This window comes from Manacus vitellinus, unplaced genomic scaffold, assembly GCF_001715985.3.
Source record: "Manacus vitellinus isolate BGI_N305 unplaced genomic scaffold, ASM171598v3 scaffold_4_pilon, whole genome shotgun sequence".
In the NCBI taxonomy this organism is placed as follows: Eukaryota; Metazoa; Chordata; class Aves; order Passeriformes; family Pipridae; genus Manacus; species Manacus vitellinus.
The window spans coordinates 18,637,410-18,656,812 of NW_021940604.1; the positions used below are offsets into that span (position 1 = coordinate 18,637,410).

At 40.5% G+C, this 19,403-nt stretch overlaps 1 protein-coding gene across 1 annotated transcript; it reads right to left on the reverse strand.

The window, feature by feature from the left end:
- Positions 1-261: 261 nt before the first annotated feature.
- Positions 262-18,863, reverse strand: NUS1 (NUS1 dehydrodolichyl diphosphate synthase subunit). The gene is given in 7 exon segments (XM_018078112.2): positions 262-2,797; positions 3,493-3,592; positions 7,691-7,843; positions 10,285-10,407; positions 18,472-18,579; positions 18,582-18,599; positions 18,602-18,863. Coding segments are annotated over 7 exon segments (855 nt in total). The 3' UTR covers positions 262-2,706.
- Between the last annotated feature and the right edge of the window lie 540 nt (positions 18,864-19,403).

Sequence of the window (19,403 nt, forward strand, 5' to 3'; positions counted from 1 at the left end):
AGTTTAGCAAGTTCCCAGGACTATCAAAGAAATATTTTTACAGTAAATGCTTTATTATGAAAGCTTTCATAAGAGCTTCTAATGATTTGGAAGTGATAGATAAAAAAGTTGTCCAGTTCTTACACTACAAAAAGTAATTTAAGAACAAAAAAGAGCACACCACTTGAAGTTCTCTACTTCTCCAGAGTGATGTAGCAACATTAATCAGGCTACATCTCCCCAGCCAAACCTCCAGAAGTATTCATGTATCACCATAGCCTGTAGAAAGATTATAGTCTTTTATTGATTTCTTGTTTTACAGATTCAGCTGTCAATAATAAAGTTCAATAAGTTGATTCCCTAATCATAAAAACTCCTTTTACACATTATGTACAGGTACCCAAACAGCATGTTATAGCAATACCATAGACCTTCACACAGAACAAGCTAGGGTGAGGTGCTAACTGCAAGGATGTACATTCAGAGATCAAGTCATGGATATGCACAGTGCATTTGGCACACCTCACTGAAGATTGCCCACACAGGGACAGTAAAATAATCCCAACAAAGTGATAACAGGGATTAGTTCAACTACAGTAATTCCAGGAGGAACACTTAATTCACAATTAAACTAGCCATCAGAAGAGATTTGATTAAGTTGAATCAAATGCAGCTGAACTAATCATTTTAGTTTCATTAAGCAATCCTCTACAGACAAATCCTAGGCCTTAAGATCCGTCTCCAATATTAAACAAATCTCTTTAGCTGAGATATGCAGAAGTTTGAGAACTGAGGGGAACTCAGGTATTAGAAGTATTCTTTGGCAGTTTGACAGAAATATAGAAAATACATTACCATTACTTTTGAGGGCTACACTAAGCTTTTCCCATTTTATATCTTTACTGCCAGCACCAGAACTGCTTCAGTGACACAGTAACACTTACATATGGTAAATTAAACACAACCTTACATTTTAATGAAACAAATTCATATTACAGATATATTTCAATACTCCAGATTGCCTGCAACAGGCTATCCACTCCCCACAAAAAAGTTAAACTTAACATTCGGTGAGAAAACTTGCCTATGTCAATGACAGAACCCAGAAAACACACTGCATTGTTGACCTTCTCTGCAATACAGGACCTGGCACACACAGGAGAGCAGTCTGCAAATGTTTGTCTGAGCATTCCAGCTCATATGGAAAGCAATTTGATGCCAAAACCATTAGTTAATTGAATAAACATACCTTTCTTTTTTATAAGATAAAGCAGACCACAGGTCTCCTGTAACTGCAATCTGATCTTGGTGTGATGAAAAACTGCAGCTAAGAGTTTAGGCAATCTGCTTTGTAACATTACATCGAGCAACAACAGTTAATATACACCGTTTCACAGAGGCAGACATTCATTCAAAATGTGACAATTCCCTTTTAAAAGCAGTTGTTTTCCCTTCCAGTGACATGGCTATCCCAAAGGAGATAAAGCCACTCATTCTGAAGAGGTGGGGGGAGAGGGAAACAGGAATCACTTCCAGAATGAAGCGTCCAACAGTTCTACAGCCTGCAAGGCAAAAGGCTGCAGTATTAGTCTCCAGTAATACAGCTCTAAAGATATTGCTTTGTCCAAATGCTGCCATAAAACTTTTAATTTCAAATTACTTCCAACAATAGGAATGTAACTCAAACAGGGCATTCCAAGATGAAGACCATTTAGCCAATATATTATCTCAGTTTTGAGATAGTGTAGTGAAGCTTCACTTCATCTTCCATCTTGTCTGCTGCAGACCTCCATTCAAACTTGTAATGCTCAGTTCACAACAAACCTAATAAAAGGCTTAAGCAGTCTCCCTTGCTGGGTACAGAAGCAGCGAGTCGCATTATCCAGGGAAGTTGACCCAGTTCATTTTCAAATCTTTCAGCAAGTGATGCCAGAGCCTTAGCCTGCTTGTTACCTTAAGTGAGCATTTTATGGGGCAAATAGGTATACAAACAATACATAGTACTGTTTATGCTTATTCCCTATGAAAACTGAACTAAGAGATGTTTCACTCAAGACTGTAGGGAATACCTTCATTCAATCTCAAAGAGGGAGAACAAAAAAAAAAAAAGAAGAGAAGATGACTAGTCCTACACAGACTGCCTAACTCACCATAGAAGCTTCCATTCCTTTTTATGGAATCTTCTTAGTATTTCTAGAACTTGACACCTACAACTGGTTTAGTCATCCCAGCCAAGTAGCAGTCTCTATTCTCAGTTAACAAAACCAACTTCTCTAGAATTCACATATTACATAGTAAATATATCCAAAGATAAACCATTAGCTCTGAAATGCCTGACCATGAAGAATTAAGAAGAAACAAAGATGAGAGTTCTTTCTTGGATTTAAGGACCTTCAGGGCATGGAACTCCTATTTATGTTGTCCTGTAGATTTCACAAAACTTAATTTTTGCATGTTCTTTTGGTCACTTGGACATGAAAGTGAGGGTAATTCAGCTTTGAACAGCTTTGCTTACAACTGCCTTTTTTCATACAGGAAATCTACATATTCCCCACTCCCATAGATTCTGACGCATTCACACAGACTGTCTAGAAAGGTAAGACACTTTATTGAATTTTTTGATAAATTAAGAAAGGACTATGAACCAAACTTATGGGTCACAGGTGCTTGTAAACAGACATCGATTCCTTCCCATAGAAAGCCTGACTCCACGTGCTCAGCCAGAAGTCACTTTCCCCAGCGTTGCTCACAGGCTGCATAGTGATGGAGGGCAGAGAAAAATTCTTCATAGCTGATGTTTAGGTGGGAAGGCAAAGAACTGAGAAAGCAAGATAGAAAAGTTAAAATATGCTTTTATAAACACATTATTTGTGTGACCAGTCAGGAATATCATTAAAGGCAAGCTATTGTCTGAGCAACCTTGTGAAGTTGTTCTCAGCATGGTTATTGTCACTCAACTCTAGTAACTAAACCAGCTGTTAATATCCTGTCACCCTCTAAATTAAAATCTCCTGAGCACACAGGGCCCTTCAAATTAGTGAGAAAGCTGGAGCTACAAAGGTGTCCTGATATTTCAATGCCCTATAAATTCTTTCAGATTTAAGAAGTACAGCAAATCCAGTCAGTTCAGTTATTGCTAAAATTGGAAAGTAATCCAGACGCACCATCATCTTATTTTATCGTATTTCCATTATATCTTTACTTTCCCCATTAGAAACCTGTAAGCCACTTGAAATCAACATAAGGAACACTGATCACTGAGACTAGGTGGTGACAGAAGTTATTCCTTAAACCTGAAGCATGAAGCCTGCTGTTGCCTAACCAAGAATAAAAAAACAACAATGAATGGTAGACAGGTTTCATTTAATAACTTTAAAACACCCTCAAATCTATCTCCAGACACTTGTTTAGATAAATCTCCTCTTACAGCTATTTCCATAAGCTAAGTCACATAAACGCTTGTTTAGCTAGATATTATTCCAGTCTGTTTCACAGCATTTGTAAGCAACTCACATGATCTCTGTCAGTCTGATGTGCCATGGAAGGAATCCTAATGTGCTGTCCACAGGACCAAACTTCAAAACTAAATCAGGATCAGGAAATCCATTTGTACCTGTAATAATAAGTTAGGTTTTATTTAATTCACCAGAGGATTTGTTTTAATTCTAAACCCTAAGGTATTTGCTTTTTTAGTAAACGCTTCCCCCCCCCCTTCTTTTAAATGAAGCTCCCAAGGACAAGTCAACAATTAAAAGCTCAAGAGGACAAACTGATCTTGAAACATCTGACACAATCAACTGAACAAAAGCTTAGGCGGCCACTGCAGGCCCAGCTGGCCTCTTATTTTTATGCCAGGTAGTTTATAGAGACTTCATTTGGAAGTGACAGGAACAGTTACATTGTTTTGAACAACAGCAAACCTTAACAATGCAGTTTAATCTGATTTGCTCTAGTTTTTCTTGGCAAACTCTATTTTAGTAGCATAGAACATGCTGTACCCTGATCCTACCTACTACAGTCCTTACTCAACTACATGGAGCTGCAGTCAAGTAAAAGGACTATTAACACAAAAAAAGCTTAAGGAGATTTCACTGAAGAACAACTTGATATTACAGACCATCAAGGAAACAAGTTGAAAAAAATAATACCCCGTTAGATGACTCATCTCTTTCTCAGTATTGGGCTACACAGAAGTTTTAAAACCAACTTTTACCACAAAATTTCAAGCAAACTGTTGCAGCTGACATCCTTCTGGTGAGATGAGTGAGGAAGAACAGGGTAGTATTTTTTTTTTTCTCTGTTACTATGTGGACATCATGACCCATTTCAGGGCAGAGCTAGGTAACACTGATGAATTTCATCAGGTGCCCACATTCTTATTACCCATACCTTAAAACCCCAGCCACTGTCATTTCCTTAATAAGAGCACCCTATTCATCTCTTGAGGCAGAAGATAATCAGTGGCCAAACACCACTGCCTCTGTCTCCCTTCCATATATTTCTGCAGTGCCTAGGCTACTCCAGGCTAAAATTGGAAGACAGGAAATAGGCTCAGAATGAACAGCATGAGTTCAGCTTTTCCTGTTAATTCTAGCAAGTTGATTAGAGCAACATGTGAAAACCAGTAGAGCACCCCAAGGGGACCCAAGAAGCTAGGTTGTTTTTCTTGCACCTACCTAGCTCATATGAAAAGCATTCCAGCAGTCAAAACCCTACTTTGCTATCATGCTGCAATTAGTCATGATTATTGCGTGCTATTTCTTGTCACCCCTTCCATTATTCACCAGTTCTGCAAGTTAGCTGCAAGAGTGCTTATACTGCATAATGACTACCTCTAGCAGATAAAGTTTAATACTGCCTATTTGCTCCAAACTTCAGGCATTTTCTCTCATTTTTTTTCTCATTTGTTTAAAAAACAAACAAACAAAAAACAACACTAAACAAAACCAGTCAAGAGCCTTTTAAAATTTCAAGTTTAGTTGTAGAGCAGCTTAACTAAGGTCCTATCAGATTTTGCTCCACCCAGGTTTTCAAACTGAAGCTGGAGACTTCAAGAAGTTCACATTCACATTCTCCCTCCCCACGGAATCATCACAATAGTCATCCTTTTACCAGAGGTAAAAGCAAGTGCATTTCTAAGGAAGGATGAAATTTACATACAAGTGTCTTGTGCCACAGTCCAATCTTATCTCAAAGTTAAGAAAAAAATTGTAAAGCAAAAGCCACTTATGTGTTCAGAAGCTAGCATGTTAGTGCGAAAGAGCTTTGCAGGGAAGCAGTGAATACTTAGAAGTGGGGACTCTGGAGGAAGTGAACAGCTTTACTCATCAGCTGATTCAGTAGCTGAGTACTCCTCAGCTGGTTCAGTGGCAGGATCTTCAATACTGCAATGGCTTTCCAAACAGGAAAAGACCTTCAGAGAGCCCAGTTAATTCTAACATTTCCTTCTGGTTCCTAGCTGAAGGAAAATGAAAATGCACACTGTAGTATTACTGTCAGAACAGCCTATTAAAAAACACAGTACACTGTGCTTCCCACTCTACACATATTTCTCTAACTAAACATATCAGCACTACATATAATTTACATTTGGAAGCTCCCTCAATGCTGCTAGAGTTACAGCAGTCTTCAAGTTTAGAACACGCAAGAGAGAAGGATTTGGGAGCAGTCTTTAAAAAAAAAGAGGCCAAAAGACTTGCACACTCAAGGGATGGGAATCTGGCAACATCCCTTCTAGGTCAGGAGTTGTGCAAGGGGAACATGAAGGAATTTGTAAAGTTAATAGAACAACTTTTCTCCACATAGATTTTACAGGGCAACTTGAGCAGCCTTAACTGATAGTTATGTTTTTTACTGTAAGGCAGACAGCAAGTAGAGACAATATTACAATGCAGCCGGCACCTACTTTTTTTGAAAACAAGCTGGTTAGCTGAGGCATTGCTCAGAATAAAGTGCTCTGACACTGCAGAAAACTCAAGCTGTAAGAATTAATTGCATGACTGGATTAAGAATGAAAAAAGCCATACCATTTTAGGACTAGGCTTCAATAACTGCATCCTAAACGTGAACAGAAAGTTTAAAAACTACATTATCAGGTATTTAAATCAAAATGTGAAAGCCCAGAACTTACAGAAGACACCATGAACACAAACCCTAAAAATATAACTACTCAAGTATTGGTTTTCAGAACTCATTCTCAACTTAGATCACTAACTCACAGATGTTTGCACTTGATACTGTTTCATTAAGGATGCACAAAAACTAAATTTGCCCACAACTAAAATGAAGTTTCACAAATGGCTGCTAAATAAGTCATGAAAGAATACTTCACCTCCAACAATGTCCTAAACATTAAACCAAAGCAAATTAATAAACAGGACTAGTTATAGATATTATCCTCAGTTATCAGCCACATAGATTAAGCAGCCTGTTTTCAAAGTTTGCAGTTTTGACAGGTTAAAAGTCTAGGAGATTTCTCCTTCTGTGCTCAGCTAGCATGCAATACTTCAAAAATAAATATGCTTGTTTTAAGACTGGACCTAATACTTTTAATATATCCAGACACTTACACAGACAGAAGATCCCCCAACAAGTGTTTGAAAAGCTTCAGTTACACATAACTGGCCAAAATAGATAGATGGGTATCAATTGTCACCAGTTCAACATTTAAGTAGTGACTGTTGTAAAGAAGCAATTATTAATTTCCTTAAATTGCCTTTGGGGTATAACAAGACAGATGTCTTAAGCTACTTCTTAAGGTGCCTTAGTAAATACGTTTAATTATTCTGCTACAGGAGAAGCTCTGATGTAGCATGTTGACAATAGGGACAGAATTCAGGTTGAAGTGTCCAAACTGACACGGAAGTCCGTTCACAGAGCAATTCAGCTGACCATCCACTTGAAAATCAGAAATCACTCTCTACAGTCCAATTAATGGAAGCCACACTACAATAATGTGCTCACAGGCATCCAAGTTGAAGTCTGCAACCCAAAACTTGAACCCTGCCAAGCTAATTACAGCTGCAATCGACATGCATTGATCACCAAGGAAAGTTGAGCAACTTATTACAGCTCCCTAGTACCACTGGAAAAGTGGACGCTTGTTCGAAACTACTTTTCCCAGACGTGGTATTTAGAGCAGCCCTGCCCTTTTCACAGCTATTACATATAGCCACACACCTCAGCACAGAGTCAGGAACCTGCATGAATTAGTAATGAAGGAAACTAAACTAGTGTGGGTTATACAGCAACAAAAGATCACTAGGTGCTCTCGCATTTGCACTCAGGGTGGTAGTCAGGCAGCAGTAACAGCTTTAATCACTGTAACCAGATCTGGAAAAGACTCTGTGCATACCCACATTTGCAGCACACTAACTTGCAAGAAGTTAACTTTAGTTAGAATAGTCTAATATTAGGTGATCCCAGCAGTACTTTTTCAGAAAGCTCACTGCAGAACATACCACAGAGGCTATAAACTCTGAAAAGCCAAGACTCTGCAATTTAGCTTAATGTTTCCTTTTTCTGCTTTAAAGAAGCAGTTCCAAAGGGAGTAAACCAGTAAGAAATTTCTAACAGAAGACTGAAAGGCATAATCATAACTTATTCTGATAGACTAAGCATCAAGATGCATACATTCCAAGCAATAAATATACTACAAATCAAATCTGTAACGGTTCAAGTACTCTTTCCCTATATACCATATTATACTTACTACTTAATAAGTTGTCTAACACATTCACATCCAGGTCTGTGTGTGTTCTTTGCTGCTGTGCTACCAACTGACAGAAGTTCCGAGCAGCTTTTACTATGTCTGCTTTTCCATCTTCTGGAGACAGCACCTTCAATGTAGATTGGCATTTTAAAACTGAAAGTACAAAACACAGTTTAAAAGCAGCAGAAATATAATTGTTTTGCATATGCTTTAGATACTCACAGGAGGCAATTGCAAGTAACTTTTAGTTTACTTCATATATTACAGCTAGCCATAAATAAACCTTATCTATCTCAGAGAACTGGGTAAGAGTTTTCCGGATTTGCTGTATTACTAAAACACAAGCTTAAGGCAACTATTTGGGGTAGTCTTAAGAAAAGGGGTTTCTTTAATTCAGTCTTGAAATGGAGAGTTTCCCGGGGAATCTGCATTGGTTCTTATGCTGTCAGGCAAAGCACTGAGAGGAAAGGTGCCTGGATAGTAAACTAAGGGGTAGTAAGCGATGCAGAAAGACCTGCAGTTCAGGAAAAAGAAAAAAGAATAATCTAATTCCTACCTTAAAACAGAAAGGTGTTTTTAACAGCTACTGCAGACATTCACGTGTCACAATGATTAAGCCAGGGCCCTCCCTCAATGTGACCACAGATGTTCCAGCAGCACTTCAAAATTGATGCAAGAGTTACAATGTTGATCTAAGATTGCTACAGAGAAGCTAGGAACCAGATAATAGTCCAGAATTCACCTATTTATCAGTAATAATGGCTGCAACTTAGGAGGACACCTCACAACAATAACAACCTTAATGTCTGCACTATTGTGAGGCAAAAGTCTTCTCAGGCTACATGATGCATCACTGTCAGTTCTGGTAAGGTACCTAAGACGTAAACTTACCAAGGAAGCTTAAGGCTACATATAGTGCACTATAGTCAAATTGAAATAAGTGGGCTGAATTCTAGTGTATGAACACATTAGACTTATACTGAACTTAAGCTAGTTAAAACCAGATACTTTAGAACTGTAGAACTTGACTGCAAAGGACCACAGAGCACAGTCAAAAGACTCATAAGATCACCTAAAAACCCTCAGCCACTACAATGAAAATAATTGTTCCTTGATATTGCTTGATTTGTCAAATGTCCTGTGTTAAAGAATATTTCTCTAACAGTGTTTATAAGTGTAAGATACATCATTTTGCTTTTCAGAAGAAGTGAAAAACTGCAGCTTATTATAATAAACTGGATAGACATCAGTTTGTTCAGTTCAAAGCATGAAGGATCTGACCTGACTCTGAAGTCTTCTAAGAGAGAATGAAAATTTTAAAGAGAACAGAAAACACCCCTGCTTTTCACAGTTTCCAGTACAAAAGGTTCCTGAGACTTAAATGCACTCTTTCCGTCAAGAACTCCAAAGCCTCTCAGTAGTTCATTTGTGTGAACGTAAGTATTTCGATTTAGGTAAGTGCAGCTAAGCATGCTGGAGTTTAACATAATAACAGCCTCTCTACCCCATTTTCTGCTGGTTATTTCAACCCTCACAGGAATAAGAAGCAGTAATATGAAACTTGGGTGCTTCCATGTAAATACTAACACCTTAGGCCAAGTTGTTCATAAGGCAAGCTCATGCTACAACACTGAACTTTATACTGGAAAACTGGCACAAAGGATTTTGGCACCCTGTCATCTCTTGTAGGGTAAGTAAAACTCAGCCAGTAGCATTTTAAATGCAGCTGGAAGGGCTACAGCTTGTGTAGTCTTTTCAGAAGTTTTTGAACTATGATGGTCTTTAAACATAAGGGTTGTTTGGCTTTTTATTACAAGATGTATTTAAATATTACGAGTCGTATTTAGGACAGCTGAAAGCACTAGCCTATCCCTTTAAGACAAATTTTTGCTTTCTTAAGTACAAACTTGTGATTTATTACATTTTGAACATTGTGATTTATTAGCATTTGTATTAGGCAGCAGACCTTCAGTAATGAACACTTACAGCAGATATTATTGAATAAGGAACATTAACCTTGAAACATACTCCTGCCTTCCACATCTAACCACATGCAAAAGCTATCACCAAATTTTATTTTTTTTTTAGAGTTATGCCCTTTACCTTCCTGGTGTCATTATATATTGTCATGACAACTAGCAGTTCTGCTCTTTCCCTTCTTCATCTCCAAACATACCCCTCAAAGTGGGAAAGTGGAAGTGTACACATTGTTAACTTGACATCGGTTCCCTTGCTAGTATTCCAGTGCTTTTTCAAGTTTCAGTAAAAGAATTCACTTCACTGAAACAGTGGGGAGTTGAGGTACATAGCTGCATTGAAGGGGTCATGGCACAGCAGTCAGGCTAACAGGAGAATCAAGCCACCCAGTAATGATTACTATGGTGAGGAGAGAGCAATGCTTTGCTGTTAGTTAAGAACAAATAAGCATAATCAAAGTTTAATACTAGTCCAGGAAGGTTGCATGTGTTCTGATAAACAGTGCTTAAAGAAGGAAAAGGTCACTGTACACAGGAATGTGTTTAAGTAAAAGCAGAATCATGATTTATATACAGCAATTTAGAGCCATAACAAGCTCCCCTTGCAGTTCATCTTACCTTGACCAGTTTTGTCTTGATTTGCAAATTCCACTGTGTACTTGGAACAATCTAGTCCTATGAGTTCTTGCTGCTGTTTTAAAATTTCATCCATCAATCTTGAATTATTCCTCTTGAAAATACCTTTAAAAAAAGTTGCATGTCAGTCAACTCCTATAAAGGGTGCTACAAAACAAATTTGACACTAGGCAGGAAGAAAAAAGTAGTCAGTACTGGTTTCAGACTGGAGTTCACAAGCACAGTTAAGAATCCAAAGCAAATGCTACTGCACGTGACTTAATTTCAGTAACCTTGGAAAGAACTCATATGCTTTTGTTCCTCTTTCATTCACCTGATTTAAGTAGCAAGCTGAAATTGTGGAGGACTTACTTTGTTGTCCTTAGTATGCTAGCAATAGTTTGAGAAAGCAATAACCTACCAGCATAGAACCACCAAGTCAGATTAACACCAAATTTCTTCAATGCCCACATTGCTGAAGTCTGCTACCACTTACTGCTCCACCCCAGGGCTGCAGGCTAACAAAGCAAGTCACCACTAAATCAGCATTTCAGGTCTTGCTAACCATCCACGCTTACACCATGGCCAATACCACAAATTTCCTAATAAGAGAATTTCACAAGCTGTATATTCCAAGGAGTTAATGCAGTCTGAGGCCTTTTCATACTTAAATAATTATGGCAGACACATTTTGAGTGCAGGAAATTACAAAAGCTTGCTTAAGCAAACACACTTGGGTTCCTGTACTAAAATAAATTCTAGCTTTTAAGAAACATAATGCAGCAATTTCTAATTAAAAGCCACAGTAGAAACTAAATGTTACAATTTAAATATTTACAATCTAAAAGCATGGTTAGGCATATTACTTAGGAACTGGACAGTGCTTTTATGTATTATATTCAGAGGTTGTTACCAAGTTTCATTCAGGAACCTTATGTCAAGTACCTCTGTTGACCAGTCTAAAAATGCCCATACACTGATCTTACAAGACACACTGAATTTGTATGCAATTTTACGATCAGGCTTATGATTCATCACCTCAATCTGGTTCTAGCATTTGGAAATGCTACAAGTTTCCACATCAGCAGAGGACAAACAGTATATAAGCACTGGATTAAGACCATAATACACCAGGAGTTTGTTTGCAATATGAAGCGATACAATACATTTATTTAATACGCTAGCCCTTAGGTCTAATGAGTTACTACTTTTCTACTGGTTTCATCAGAGGTTTTAATAGATGGTAAAGTATCTGGTTTTTCTCCCATACTGGATACTTCCTGTAAAATTAAATACTTTATTTCATTACAGAAGTTTTAGTGATGTTTATAACTGACTTCACGTGCTTACAGGCAAGCAACCTTGGTAACACACCAACCCCTACAGAAAAAAGAGTAAATACTTTTGTCAAGTCTAAACTAAAGTTAAATTGTTAGATTTCCTGCTCCTGCTTTGTAACGTACATTTATACATAATAGCAGTTGAGAATGCTGCTTTGAATAATACTGTTTGATACAACTCCGCTTGGCTAAGTGTTTCATGTTAGGGTTAGCACTGATTGTCTTCCCTAAGCCTACAGCCAGCAGCAGTGCTGCTACTGCAATTGCTAATCCTGCACCATCTTCAACTAAGATCTGTACAAGGTCGCATGTGCTTCACCTCTAAGACTCATTTGACTTCCACACACTTTGAGATGAGAAAAAAAAACTATGTTCAGTATTCAGACAAAGATATGACATAATTAGGAAAGGCTCCCAATCTGGGAAACAGGCAGTTGCTCTCTTCTTCCCCTTTTCCACCCAACACTAATAAAACCAAATACTTTCTCATGAAAGGTTTTTGCCTATTCCTGTCAAAGATGAGAATAATAGATTTAAGAATCCTCACTCCAGCTCTAAAGTAAATGAGGACATTTAGGATAACAAAAGAACAGACCAAGGTGTTTTCTGCTCAGTAAAACCAGACATCAGATAAAGGACTTGGTCCACCTCTGAAGTGAAGGTCCTTAAACACACAGCAGATACAGAAGACTTGCTAAATGTGTTATTAAGATTTATCTGAGTATCACCCTTCTATTCTCCTCATTTATCTCACCTGAGTTGAAACTCAGGTCCTGTGTGGCTCTTAGAACAGCAGTTTAACAAAAGCAGGAAGCTACTGTAGTTGTACCATACAGTTTTAGTGTCCATTTCTTGGAAAGGCCACCACATCTAAATTCCCACTGATGCAGCAACGTTGACACATATGCACTTTTCCTGAAGAGAAGATCTTGAAGCACAGCAGAAGGTAGTAAAAATCCAAACTAACTGAAATCATTTAAAACTAGTAGCATTTGGGAACTTTACTGCTTCAGTGTTTTGTCTCTCACTCAGTGAACAAGACACTTATGAATGCATATGACTGCAAACACAGTCCTGCCAAAGGCAATGTTCACGAGCCAAATTCATATTTGACTTCAAACATTTTACGTAGTTGTGGCTCAGATATATGTTCCTTTCCCTTGCAATATCTCAAACCCCCATTTGTCTACAAGGTTCATTTTTTAAAACCTTGGAAATATACCTAAGTTAGCTCTGGAAGATGCTGCTGCTAATTTATACATGAAAAATAAGAGCAAACAAGTGCACAAGTAGACCAACTCACTAAGAGAATTAAAGTGTTCCTTTAATGAAAGTCAACAAAACTTAAGTCTTCATTTACTGCTGCCTTACAACTTTGTTCAGTCTCTCACATAAATTGAAAGAAAGTCCATAACATGATTTTAATGTTACAGGAAGTTAACGTTTGACAAGAGGCCTAATAAATTTTAGCAATACAACAGCTGTTTGCTGTTAAGTGAAAAAGATTTCAGCATTACTACTATTTCTAATATGGAACACAAACATGAAATCATCATTATTTTCTCATTAGAAATAATTTCTGGTTTTGAAAAGCAGAAATTGTTTTGTTCAGTCAGAACTCTGAAGCCTTTGCAAGTTCATGCAAATGAAGTATTCTAAGAATTACACATATTTAAGCACTATAATTCCCAAAGCAAAAGTATAAAAATTCTAGTTTTGTGCATTTGTTTGTTTTGGGTTTTTTGTTTGTTTTTATTTTCAACTACTGAGAACCTGTGAGCTGTTTTCAGGGATAATACTGCTTTTACAACAGAAGCTGCAAACATGCTGTTGCTCATTAGTTCCCACTGGAGCTGAGGCCAACCAAAAGTGTTTCACCTTCCTGCAGTAGTCCTCCATTACACAGGTCTTTTCCAGGGCACATACTTTTTGCTTGGATTTACAGTAGCTACAAGCCAGGCCCCTTTGCTGGCAACCATGGTGGTGCAGCACTTTAGGGTTAGAGACTGACAAACTATATTTGTAATTAAGAGGTTGAGAGTTCAGCAGAGGCAAAAGTGACAAGAATTGTGAACTAGAAGTCAAAAACTTTCAAGGCACAGATAAACACCTGATGATGTCAAGCATTTGTTTGTCTAACTAGACTACAACAGTCACCACCTGTTAACGCCTTGGTGGCATCTCAAAGTTCAACATTCTCAATCAGCCTGCTTTTTAAAGCAGCAGAATCTGGTAAAACACAGAATAAGAGACAGCTCTTCCTTACAAGGGATGACCTTAACCAAAGTTGGGCATAGGGAAGAACACATTGCCACAGCATTCCAGTTATTTGCTTTTCTTCAGCTTCTTCCAGTGCTAACAAGAAAAGTTATTGTAATTGTTATGAGGTAACAATCTATTTAAAGCATCAAAATATTAGCATTTTGAGAAATGTCAAATCAATCCACTTCAAAGAATGTACAAGCAAGAAACTTTTTGAACACATGAACAAGTCTTGCCCACATCCTTGTGTTGGATCACACTGGGTGATAATGGAGGATGACATGGTCACTACACTGGACCTCACAGGATATGGAAAGCCAGAAGAAAATATCTTTATTCCAAGAGCCTAGCAAAAAAAAAAAAATCAATTCAAGTTTGAATACAGCTGAAGTAACTTAAATTTCAGCCAGATTAAAGCCACTTAAGATAGTGCTAACCAAACAGAAAGAATCTGAGTTAGAACCTTGTAGGTGACCATTCCTCACACAGTTCTTGAAGGGGTATTCTGCACCAGAAGAACAGGAGATCAGCAACTGAGAGAAGAGATACCACTTTCATATCTCCCATACCTTTAAGGACATTACCTACTACAGATTAGTGTTAGCTCTTTTAAAAAATGTGGTCTGAGAACTCTTCTCAACTCAACACCAAAACGCAATTGTTGAACATGAAGTTTCATGTGAGTGAAATCCCACAGCAGATGCCACGTGATAGCAGGATCTCAAGTGTTCCTGTGACACAAAACCACAACATACTCATCTTCCCCAGTTAAATGAACACACCATACATCCAAAAAATTTAATGGATTGATCAAATCAGACAACTACCGACTAATTTGGAGGAGACTAAAAGCCTACGTTTGGGGCTAATTAAATAATTTCTTTTGCATCCTGGAGTACTCCAGCCTTTCAAAGAACTTCTAAGAGAAAACTGGTCAGAAGCAAGCAGTTCACTGGAAAGCTAAAGTTAGGATGAGGAAACCCAGGTTCTCAATATAGGCACACTGTATTGAGAACAAGAAACCTTCAACCTGAAGCATCTATTTGGGAACCCAAAGTACCCAAATACCAGGATTCAACAAGCTCCCAAAAATCACTCCAGACTTGTCCCCAGCTACTTCAGAAAAGCTTCACTGATGGACAGAAGTAACATTCAGGCAAGCTTTCCCAAGTGGCAAAACAACAAACAAAAGAAAAGTTTAAGTACATAGCACTGGTCAAATGCTTCTGCTCCCCAGAAGATATTTTAAATGCTACTACATAATTGCACAATCACTGCCTTTTGACTGCAGGAAGGCTTCAGTATTTCCTCAGAGATAAGGTCTTGACCAGCATGGCTGGATTTCTACCAACTAATAGGATTGGCAATACAGCAGACAACAGAAAGAAATCTTGATCAAACCCCCACAATTTTAGTCAAACTGCCTTTACTAACCAAGGCTCTCCCCATAGCATTAAGTTTATTATGGCTTTGTTCTGCTGCACATCAGTGAAAATCAGGATAATGAAAAGGGCCCCTCCACACAAGAGGCAGTAAAGCCAGGCCACCTTAGGCCTCCAAGTGTGCTGGGGAAGCAGAGAAAGCCTCAGTTCTGAGCCCTGCACAACTCCAGCCAAGTTGCCTTTACAGTTACTGGTGCAGCTGCTGTAGCAAACCGGCGTCAGCTGGAATACAGCTACTATTGGACACTGAAGAATACACAAACAACCCTCTATTTATTAATTCTGTTAAAAACAGAAATTCATATTATAAACAAATAAACAGCTTATCTTGCACTTCTTCTGCAAAGAACTTCATATGCTCTCTCTTCCTGTAGAGGTGGCAATTAAGGACACACTTTGAATTTAATCCTTCTGCAAGAAACTGACACATTATTTCTTCCAGAAAATGCAGCCATGGAAGACCACACTTACAATCAAAGTTTTCTGCTGCAATCCAAAGAATCTCAGCACTATAAACATGCAATGAAGGAAAAGGAAACAAATTAAAGTATACCTCACTACAGTTAACATTGATTCAGAGCACTCATCACTGGTTTTCCTTCTCCACCACAATCAGCATCAGTGGGAGCTTTCATAAGTCAATAGTTGGTACAGTTGTACGAACACAGAACCTTACTGAAGCACCTCAGCTTCAGTCCTCAAGAGTCACCATCTGAGAAGACGGAAACAAGTGCACACTGTAATTAAGGTTCACCCCCTGATACTGATAAGAACAAGCTGTACCTGACTTTATTAACCTTCACTATACCAGTGTTACTGTTCAGAGCTCCAGACATCATTATTATTCATGACCAGATTTAGCAGCAACTGTAACATCCTACTTAATGACAAGTCTATCTGGAAATGGTGTGAGCTCAATCAAGACACCATAAGGAGCTTAGCACCAAAAGAAAGGCAACATATGTGCTATTACCAGAAGTAAGCATATACTAAATATACATGAATAACTACTTGCTCACGCTCTGAAATCAAGTCTAAAAAGCTCCGCTGTGCAACAAGCAATTGTGGCTGCTATCCTAGACAGTCCCACTGAACAGCTGGGAAGGACATGGATGTGTAATGGCAGGCTGTTCTCATTAACCCTGAAAGTTTGGCTAAAGCCACTGATTTAAAACAGTTTAGTTCTCTGCATTGTCTTGCCTTCTTCAGTTATGCTCCAATAAATTGGAATTCAAGCTGGCAAATAAACTAGCATGTTCTGGTATCAGATGATCAACAGAAGAACAAAATACTGAAAAGTATATGTTTTGATAATGAAATCACCAGATCAGAGCAATATTTTCAGATCTCAAAGGTGATAGCAAAATCTCTTAACACGTAACTTCAGAATGAATGAAACAATACATGGAAACAGCAGAAAATAATCCCATTTTTTTTTCTGAACTGCTAGCAACAACAATTGTTCTGCAAGGTTATTTCAGCTCTTCAGAGGATAAAACCTTCTCATTTTTGGTCATGACATGTAGTCTTGAAACAGTCAGTCTTAGATCTGACTGGATATCAACACACATTGGAAAAGCAGTAGTAGTTTCTCGAAAATTAATGCTTCGGACACTGCTACAGCACTGGCTCCACCTTGTTGGACAGCAGCTCAGCAGCAGTGGCTACCTAAGCACTGGCTGGTGCCTTCTCCCTCCTCAGAGTTGCACAGTAAGCAAGCTGAAAGCCAAAACCAACAAGAAACAAGATTCTCTGCTTCATCTGTTCCTCAGTCCAGTTCTCAGATGTATAATTTGTGCAGTACAGTGCTGGAATCTAAAAAGGACCTAAACACACATACATATAAGACAATACTGCTCATAGCCTACTTGAGGTGAGACGAAGTTAGAGATACTACACAATAAAATGTCTCTCTTAAGGCTATGAGGGAAATTGTCACTCTTCTTTGGTACTAATGTTCACTCTGCAGCATTACACCTGGCTGAATGCTTTCCAGAGCAAAAACTGTCAACATACAAATTACTTCTCAGAAGGTGCTGTTTTCTGTATCCTTGAGATATTATACAAATATTTTATATCATTCCTTGACTTCCAAATGAGGAAGTGTTCTCCCTCTGAAACACAACATAATCAAGTTCCACAACAGCCCTGCACAGATGGCCAGTTTAAAGTGCTGACTGGTATTAAGCCCAGTTTCTTATAATAATCTTAGAGAAACTAGTGAAAGTCAAATCCTTTGAGTCTTGTTTCACACATGAAGGATCAGACATGAAACAGAATTATAAATGGTGGTGGTTTAAAATAAAAATAAAAAAAAAAAAATCACAAATGCCTATGCTCAAGGAGAAGCCTGCATACCTCAGATGCTTTTGATTACAAAAAGCTTTTAGCTTTTAGACAAAAAGGTTTTAGCTCCTCAATAGGAAAAGTGAGGAAGACAGATTTGTTGCATGACTACTTCAGATTGTTAAATCCAAACTCTGAGCTTATCTTTATGATACTCCATGATGTGGAATCAACATATCTGCAAGAGCAAGAGTTCAACAGCCTTACACCTGAGACCTAGTAACAAATAAAACCACATAGCAGATATGAAAAAAACACCAAAGTTTCCACAAGCACTGGCTCAGGCTTAACTCAAATGCCAAGCAGCACCAAATGCAGACCACATAATGGTGGTCTGGAAACACACAAGACACAGATGATTACGTTTAACTACCTGTCCATCCTATCTTTTCACATAAGAGTATGTGAAAATAGATGGATACTTTCATTCATTCACTTCTGGGAATTCACATATAGCTCATGAACAGTGCTCATAAGACCAGGCAGCTTAAAGCTCTTCCCTACTCCATCATGCTTTCAGATGCCAGCAGCCTCTGCCAGCCCAGGGCTAGGGACAAGGCTCCAGAAAGGCCCTACCTTCTGTTCCCTTCAGTGTGCAAGCAGGACAGGGTCACCCCGACACACGAGCAGGGGCAGGAGGGCCATTCCCCAGGCTAGGAGCGCTGCAGCGGCCAAGCAGCTCCAGGGGACGGGAAAGGAGCTGCTAGCACCGAGGCTGGCACCGGGCTTGGGAAGACCCCAGGAGAGGGGGGCAGGCACCGCCGGGGGCCTGGACTCGGGGCTCCCGCGCCGCCGCTCACCGTTGTGGTCGTAGACGCTGACGTAGGAGATGCCGACGGCCATGCACCACACCACCAGGCTGGCCATGTCGGCGTAGCTCGGCTCCTCCTCGGTCACCACCAGCCCACGTGCACCGGCAGCTTCCCGCCAGGCGCGCCCTCGCGCGCCACCGCTGCCGCCGCGCGCCCGCCGCTCGGTGCCCGGGCGCGTGCCGCAGTGCGCCGCCAGGCCGCTGCGCACCTCCGCGGAGGCCGAGCGCGCGGGCCGCAGCGCGAGGAGCGCGCCAGGAGGCGGCGGCGGCGGCGGCTGCGCGTCCGCGGAGGCACGCGAGCAGCGCGCCGCTTGCAGGTAGAGCAGGCGCGCACCAGCGCGTTGCAGCGCGCGCCAACGCCGAGCCCGCCCGCCCGCTCATGGAACCCGGACCGAGCAGGAAACCGCGCGGAGGTGCCTCAGCCGCGGCGCGCCGCCCGCCTCGCCGGCCGCCATCCCCTCACAAGAGCCCCGCGTTCCCGCGCCCGTGCAACCACCTCGGCGCCGCCATCTTCCGGCCTGCCCCCCGCCTGCTCTTTCACCTCTCGACCCGCCAACACAGCTATAGCGCCCGTGGCCAGCCGGCGCTAACGTATTTCCGCCCGCGAGCGTTGAAAATTACGTGGCCGCGAGGGAAGGAGGGGCGGGGCCAGAAGGGGAGGCGATCGGGAACCCCGGCCTAGCCGCGGGGCGGGGCGGGGCCCGGGCGGGGCGGGCGGGCGGGGCGTGGCGGGGCGGGGCGCGGGCGGGGCGGGCGGAGCGGAGCAGAGGCAGACCGGACCGGGGAGGGGCGGGGCTGGGGCCTGGCAGGCCCGCGCCCCTAAAGGGCGCTGCGGCGGCGGCCCGGCGGTACCGGGTCGGGGGTAAGAGAGAGTGCCCGGTGTGTCGGGCGGCGGCGTGGGTTCGCGATGACCTCTGCCCG